The sequence below is a fragment of the Pogoniulus pusillus genome, chromosome 8 (assembly GCF_015220805.1).
Source record: "Pogoniulus pusillus isolate bPogPus1 chromosome 8, bPogPus1.pri, whole genome shotgun sequence".
Lineage (NCBI taxonomy): Eukaryota > Metazoa > Chordata > Aves > Piciformes > Lybiidae > Pogoniulus > Pogoniulus pusillus.
In genome coordinates, this window is record NC_087271.1 from 30,403,814 (window position 1) to 30,411,736 (window position 7,923).

The 7,923-nt window shown below is 42.0% G+C and overlaps 1 protein-coding gene across 1 annotated transcript; it reads right to left on the reverse strand.

Annotated features, from left to right (window-relative positions):
- Nucleotides 1-868: 868 nt before the first annotated feature.
- Nucleotides 869-7,865, reverse strand: CTBS (chitobiase). The gene is made up of 7 exons (XM_064147912.1): nt 7,682-7,865; nt 7,083-7,221; nt 5,953-6,161; nt 4,634-4,805; nt 3,868-3,965; nt 3,003-3,164; nt 869-2,095 (listed from the first exon to the last, which is right to left on the reverse strand). Exons 1-7 carry the CDS (start codon nt 7,811-7,813, stop codon nt 1,910-1,912), a joined length of 1,098 nt encoding a protein of 365 aa, XP_064003982.1. The 5' UTR covers nt 7,814-7,865; the 3' UTR covers nt 869-1,909.
- Nucleotides 7,866-7,923: the final 58 nt, after the last annotated feature.

A 7,923-nucleotide genomic window follows, 5' to 3' on the forward strand; every position in this document is an offset into this window, starting at 1 on the left:
GACAACACTGTATTTATTACTGGAAGTGAAACATTCATGGCTAATCAAACTTTCCAAAGGCCTTTCAAATGTCTTGAGTCAAACTACCCATTATTCACTTTCTTAAAGACAGGATTTAACAAAGAATTTAGTGATAAAAATATGACCAATTCTGCTCAATTCAGGGTTGAATCCTCCACATATTTCAGAATTGTGTCTTATTTAAGACACAAGAGCAAGCAAATACCTAATGGAAAATCTGAACCTAAAATACTTTCTTAAAAAATCAACCCATGGTCTTGACTGCTACAGGAAAGAGAGTTTCATTAAAAAGTTATCTGGTCTGCAGGTAAGATTTTGTAGGTCAGATCAGCTGCTCTGAAAGACCTCTCAAGTTCACAAATATCCATCTCACAGTGTTGTAGCATATAAATGGTAAAGCAAATTCTGAAGTATCTGTGCCTGATATATGTACGTTTCTCCTAAAACCTACAGACCAGAGTTTTAGTGAAAAGCCTTCTACTTTTCCAAGGGATTTTTTTTTTCTTTATATGAAAGCAGAAGGCATCCTCTTCTGCTTTCCGTCACTTGCCATATCAAGCAGTTGAACACTCGTACGAAGTCTTCTGGTCTTCTCCACAGTAGCCATCTGGCTTCCCACTAACTATTAAGCAAGGGAGAAAACCAAAGCAACCGACAAACCAATCAACAAAACCCCTCAACTGACTGGGTGTATCTCATTAAATAAATTGTTTCATTAATGGAGTCACTTAAGCAGGGAATAGCTGCAGTTTAATCTAGTTGTGAAACAGTTCTGAGAAGCATAGCAGCACTGTGGGCTGTAAGCTGTGAAACAAGTAAAGCATAAGCAGACAAGACTTCACCAACCTTTGTGAAGGCAGCCTTTAATTATTTAATAAAATTTAAGATTCCTGTAAACATCAATCAATCTTTCCATCACTACAGACGTTTTTAAAAGTTACAAAAGTTCTCCAGGCAAATTGTTTTATGAAAAACATGAACTAGAAAGAAATTACAACCTCATATTAGCTCTGAAGCACCACCATATAATAACAAACAATCAGCTACTGAATCAGTCTTAGAAGTGTGGAAAAAAATACATATGCAGTTCATTAAATAATCTGAGTTCATTTTCAGGAAGTAAAGAAGCTTGAAGTGGAAGAAAACATAATCCAAGCGCTCTCCATATCATTATTCCCTCTTCATAATAAGGTCCAAAATTTTTGGCTTTTGAAACTTAGGAATTTATGTGATACATAAACACAGCAAAAATGGAGTTCATTCAATATTCCTTTCTAACAAGAAGTCTGATAAAAATCTTATTGGCCTCTACTTCACATTACATAACTCAGCCTATAAAATATTTTAATCTCTAGAAGAGTAACCGAGTACAAGCACAATTTTCAGTTGCATCTAAGTTGCATTTCACACGTTGCATCTAGGCAGCACTCTGTCTCTCCAGTATTCCGTGGTTAATCTCATTCAAGAGTCAGCTAAAATACTGGTTGGGATGGGAAGTCAGAATGCTGAGATCACACCATGTGAGCCCAGAATGAATATCTGCTGCATCAGATAGCAACAGCAAAGGATCATTAAATGATTGCCACTATAAATCCACCACTTGGTATCAGATACACACTGGATTCAAGCTTGAACCAACTCAGGGTAGTTATGGAAACCGAAAAACATGAGCAGTCTTAAAAAAAAAAGAACAAACCAAAACTGCCAAAGCAACCCTGGGACTTTCTGAGGAATGAGAATACAGCTTTGCACATGAAACAAGAAAAACTATGGCTAGTTCTCAAAGGTTTTGTAATCATGGTGTATCAATTCATAATAGATGATATTACAAGCTGTAACAAACGATTACCAATTTTCATACTTCTTAAGGCAAGGGTTCATGTAGTTCTTATGGCGTCAGGGCTTGCCACATTGCTTCAGTTTGTTGTTCTGCTACAGCTTCCCTGGAATAGTCCAGACTGTTTCCATTCCACATGCCAATGCCCCTCAAACCTCGGTTCTTCGCATACGCTGCTTTTAGAGAGATGCTGCGAGGGTCATCAAACCATACTTGGTGGAAGTGACCAGAAGAATCCTAGTAAAACATTTAAACATTGTTTTCAGTATTTACCTACCTATATGATATGTTAAAGTTCACTGAGTTTTGGTTACAGGTCTGTTGAAAACAATGCATTCAACTACAGTTAAAAACTGATAAATACAAGCTACATAGATTTAAATACTTTCCTCATTTAAAAATGATTATTCACACAGGACGATTAAAAATGTCAAGAACTTGGCTATTTTTTCACTTGCAGGACCTAAGTTATGTTAACTGAAGTTACACAAAAGGACTTAGTTTATTTGTATTTCAGCAATATTTAAAGCCAAACTCTCAGCTACACCATCTAACCTAACAAGTGAATTTAGTTACAAGACTTAAGTGCTTGCTTTCAACACCAAACACTTGTAGAGGAAGTCATGTATGTTGCTTTGACTTGGTCACTGCCCTCAGCGTTTTCATCACCTGTATGTGAAACTTCAAATTATGTCTAAACAAGACAAGGTGCATGTCAGCCAAATCATTCATGCTCTCTTTCCATATGTCTATGTAGAAACCAAATGCAGAAGAGACCATGCACGCAAGCCACTGGGTTAAGAAAAACTTAAGAACATCTCAGAATCTGTTCTACTTGACACCAGTTATCAATTCATAAAAGTTATGAAAGATGGAGCTAACAGGATTGCTTTGTGCCAAAACATCCTTCTTGACGTGCTACAATCTGTTAAGAAAACTGCAGAGCGTTAAATATCTTTATTACTCCTGCAGTCTTAAGTCACTGCACTGCTCTTTCAGACTAGAAATTTAAGCCATACCCTCTACTACAGGAAAACAAAGCAGCAGAAAGCACAAATGGAAGAATCTGAAAACTTTATAACCAAAGAACTATGCTTCAGTAACATTTACTCCACAACACGGTGTCTTATGAAGAAACACTTACCTTGTATTCATAAAATGGAGACTTCTGTACCTCATCCCACAGCACCCCTGAAAGAGAACTGTTTGCCTGCTTCATGATCACTCTGTAGGGCACTTGACGCCCTGCAGCATCACTGCAGGGTGCCCCACGGAAAGGTACTTTGAAAAGGGAACAAACATGATCCTGGAAAAAAAAAACACAAGAAGGAATGAGTTTCATGTCACCTAGATCTACTGAATTCCAAAATCACAGTACAGCCAAGAACAAAGGCCCAAATGACACAGGGAGGGGGGTGTGTGTGTGTGAAAAATCACAAATCTTTAAGTATCTGTGGCAGACAAATTATCTGTAGACAGAAGTAAATTAAAACAGTCAAATTTTGTTTACTCTGTAGTAATGCAGGATTGGATGGACATCATTCAACTTATCTTTTCCACTTTTAATTCACTCTTACATTTTCCCTAAGTATTTGTCACTCCATGGTTTCTTCATAAACTGCTAAACAGTGCTAGGTTTGCTGTGGTTTGATGCACCTAGTCTTTAAGCAGTCAGCTTGGTGACTGTTGAGAAGGCAGATAAAAATATTGTAGTGCATTTGGACATCATCTCTTTTCAGACAGGTAACATCTGTAGCTCCTTAGTCAAGCATGGTGCTTGGCTACCATGGGTTCAGGTTGCATAGGAGAGATAAAATGCCTTGTTTGGTAACACGCTGCTCATCAGCGACCAGAAAAACAAAGGTCTGTCTTGAGTCCGAGCTTTACCCTCTCATCCATCAGGCCACACTACTTCCTAATCCAAAAACAGGAGCACCAAAGTCTAGTCATCTCTTCCCAAGGGAAAAAAACATAACAGTATGGTTACAAATGAATAGTCTTCATCTTACCTGAGACAAGTTTTGGCAGACATAGTCATAGCCATACCAAGGGACACCCATCACAAGCTTCTTAGGATCAATGCCCATGGCAATGTACTCTTCATATCCTAGTTTTGAAGAAAATAAAAACTAAGATATATTACTGCACTTTCCCATGCTTCATTTTCTTACAACTAACCTACAGCCAAAGCCAGTATAGGACCTGCACGATGCCCAGAGAGAGGCTAATGATGCCCAGAGAGAGGCTAACGTGCAAGCTCTTCTTCCTACCTGCATTCTCCTAGACTAGGTCTATTCGGATCCTAGCAGCCGCTCTAGCTGCTCACACTCAAAACCAGTGATTTGTAGCAGCAGTTCACAAGGATGACAAATATTTCAGGTTCTTTGCAATCCCAGACAGACACCATTGAATCATAGAATCAGTCAGGGTTGGAAGGGACCACAAGAAAAATCTAGTTCCAACCCCTCTCCCATGGGCAGGGACACCCTACCCTAGATCACATAGATCATTGCTTTGACTGCCATTTGTTGTTCTAAAAGTATGTTTCATAATCACAAGGGCTAGAAAATGACAACATTACACAACTACTAAAGGTCTACCTGTAGTATCACTAGGATCTGAGATAACTTTTCATATTAGCACAACACATATTGGAGCACACTCAATAGCCTTAATACAACCAAAAAGCTTGTCTATGAAAAGGCTTTTTTTTCCTGTCTATTCATGTGAACGAATGCAAATGGTCTGACTTCTGGGTATGCATTTTATCCTTACCAACTAAAGTCTGCAGGTAAGGAGCATTGGCTTTTGCAATGCAGTCTGTCCAGATTTGGCTCTGTTCATCATAGGACATCACAAATAAGAAGTCACAAGCATCTGCAATCCCAGTGTAGTTGTAGCACCTTTTATCTATGCATGCTGGAGACCAAGCCACGTCAAATGTTACCTGAAAGAAAAATGCACGTGTTGGTTCCCTTTATGGCACACAGCATTCTTGTGTTCTCTTTGAAAAAGCTGCAACTCCTAAAGTCAGCACTTCTCACACATTGCAGTGCTTAACACACTGTGATACTACTGAACTACAAGAGACAGTGCTCAGCTGATAAAACAAGCACCAGATAAAAAACACTGAGTGCCCCTATTAATGAACTCAAAACACCAAAGAAATTCAAATAACATGAAAACCACACGATCAAAGCCAGGAAGCATGAAGCAAATCCTTAGAACTTTAGTGATGGATTTGCCAAAACATTGGCAAACTTTTGCAGCAGAGGGCTGTTATCTGCCCTACTTTCTAAAACTCGTTAAGCTACACTAATAACTGCCAGCTCACACATTGTACCTACAAATTTCAGTCCACCTCGTCTTCCATTTAAATTCATGCAGGTCAAAAAGAGTGATTCTTCTGACAGCATTATCACAGCTAACAATTCTAATGACCTATTCATGAGAGTACCATGAGGTAGATCTGCATACATGGTTCACCTTCATATGCTAAACAGCATTCTCAAAACTCCTTGCATTTCATGGACTTAATGTTTATATTAAGATGTGATGGTTTGGGTGTTACCCTGCCCCCCCCCCACACACTTAAGAAAAATCATCCAGACTAGACTCAGGCGCTGGAAATTGAAGAATTAAGCTTGTTCACAGCAAGCAAATATTTACAATACATACAGCTATACACAGAAATATACAAGTTAAAAAGTAATACAGAAACACAACACCCCTCACAGCAACCTGAGTCTGCAGGAGGGGCTCCCAACCACCCTTCCACCTCCTTCCCACCCCTAGACCTTACCCCAGACTTTGCGTTATGTTCAAGGTTAGCTTGGCGGGTCAGCCAGGGGAGGTTAGGAAGCAGAAGGATTAGTCAGACAGCAAATTAGGTTAGAGAGAGAGAAGTGCAGCCCAAAAAGCCAGAGAGAGCAAACTCCTTTATCTGTATTTATGTTCTTGCTTTGATACATCTCAGCAAGCCTATAAGTGAAGTAGACATCACCACTGTTTCCTTTTCACAGCCTATAGTCTAATTCTTCTCACCAAAATATCCCAGCTAGGCTCAAACTAGCACAGAAGTACATTAATATTACCTGTGATCCTGGTATTTCTCTATGAAAAGCATCTGTAGTTTCTTTAACAAGCTCTGTTAGTGCATAATACTCAGGGGAGGTTTCATTAACTTCTTGTTCTATATCTATGTTAATTCCATCCATATACTGTTTCTTTGCAAGGTCGACCTGTTGGGATACCCACGCTGCTCTTTTAACAGGATCAACAATTTCGTTAAGAGGCACATCACCTAGACAAAGAGGACTTCAATAGTTAACATGTATTTGGACCACAGTAATTTTAAGGAGAAAAGGGTTGACTTTACTAAACCAGCAAGCAGAACTACAAAATAAATCCCCACACCTACATCAGTGAAATACAAAGGACTCAACTTCCTTCCCAAGCTGAGTTTTGAGAACCCAACCCAGATGAAATTATCAAGATTCCTCAAGACAGTGGTGTTCAAATTTAACTTCCTTTTTTCTTTCTTTCTGTAATCTTAATCACCTTACTTCTGCTTGGTTTTGCTGCTGCAAACTAGCTTTCTGGCAATCAAGGTACTTTTCAGTACATCCAGAGAGCCAGAGGGACTACATCTTGACGTTTAGACAGACATACTTTTATGTTTAACTTTGTTGCTTTCCACATTGTGTTGCTGGATTATGGTTTTGCCTCAGGAGTCAAACCTTGATTACGTCATGCACGCTGTAATGGACTTTGTCTTTCTACTCAGCATTTGTACCAGCACCAAGTTCCCAAGTACTCATGTTTTAAAACTAAACCCTCTGTATTAGGAAGTGGTTAAAGTGAAAAATACAAAAACTACTTAGAATTCCTTCCCCTGCCCTGTTTTGGGTACTGTGCTAACATGCAGAATACAGACCCAAATAAGCATCTTCCTCACTAGCTGCGATATTCCCTGTTGGATAACTTTCATTTAGATGTGACTGGAACGATTTTGTTACTGTGGCAGAAGCTGCAGGTGGCTTTCCTTTTGGCACCCTGCATACCAGGACATGCTGGTATTATTATCCTCCTATTAATTAATCCTCTTACTGGTTTTTAACACAGGGCATACAAGCGAACACGAAATGCCAAGCTATTAGTCACGTACATTATGTTCTGATTCATGTACCACACAGGTACCCGTATTTTTGCCACGTTAACCAACCTTTCAGTACTACCCTGGAGCCTTTAGAGTGCGCATAGCACATGAGCTCAGGATCGTACTTTCCAAAAGCTGCCACCGTTGTAATTTTTGACCAGTCGTAGGATTTCCAGGTTTCCTTTCCCACATCGAACACGAAGACCTGGAAAGGGAGTAAAAAAACACCCTCAGTAGCCCCTAAGTCTTCACGGGAGGACGATTACTTTCCATGTCTCTTAACAACGTGCACGACTTGTGTCTCTGGAAAGCAGCTTGTAGGCTGCCAGCCCCTAGCAGAGCTCTGGGGCTGCGCTGTGCCTGACAGCTGGGCCGGGCCGGCCGCGGTCCACACCAGCTGCCTGCACCGCTTAAGCCGGCAGCAGCGACAGCAAGCGAGCTCATGGCAGCTCGCACAGCTCATCCTACATCACAAGCACCTTAAAAAAAATCGATTGGACTTAGGTAGGCCAGAAACATCGGGCGCGGCGTGTCCTACGCGCTGCTAACGGCGCAGGCCGCCCCGGGCCCGGCCTGCCCTGCCGGCTGGCAGCGCCACGCTTCCCCCGCACCGCTCTCCCCAGCCGGCGGCACACCCCGGGGCCGAGCCGCCGGGGGACGCGCACCTCGAAGCCGCCAGTGCCCGTGACGGGGTGGCAAAGTCGGGGATCCTGGCAGGGGCACGCTCCGCCGGCGGGACCGCCCAGCACCTGCAGAAGGCCGAGCGGCAGCAGCCACTGGCCCCACTGCCGCCCCATGGCGGCTCGCCGCTTCGGCGCCGGCGCTGCCGCCTGGGTCGCGCAGCTCCGCCCCGCAGCCCGCAGAGGAGCGCCGCGGGAAGCTGCCGCTGTGGCCCCGCCGAGGGTGG

Bases quoted from the DNA above. Each gene is read 5' to 3' on its own strand.
- CTBS (XM_064147912.1), bottom strand. From the start codon at position 7,813: ATGGGGCGGCAGTGGGGCCAGTGGCTGCTGCCGCTCGGCCTTCTGCAG. The intron at 3,966-4,633 runs GTAAGGATAAAA...CTTCAAAACTAG, and splicing joins TTACCTGCAGACTTTAGTTG to GATATGAAGAGTACATTGCC. The intron at 3,165-3,867 runs GTAAGATGAAGA...TTTTTTTTCCAG, and splicing joins TCTGCCAAAACTTGTCTCAG to GATCATGTTTGTTCCCTTTT.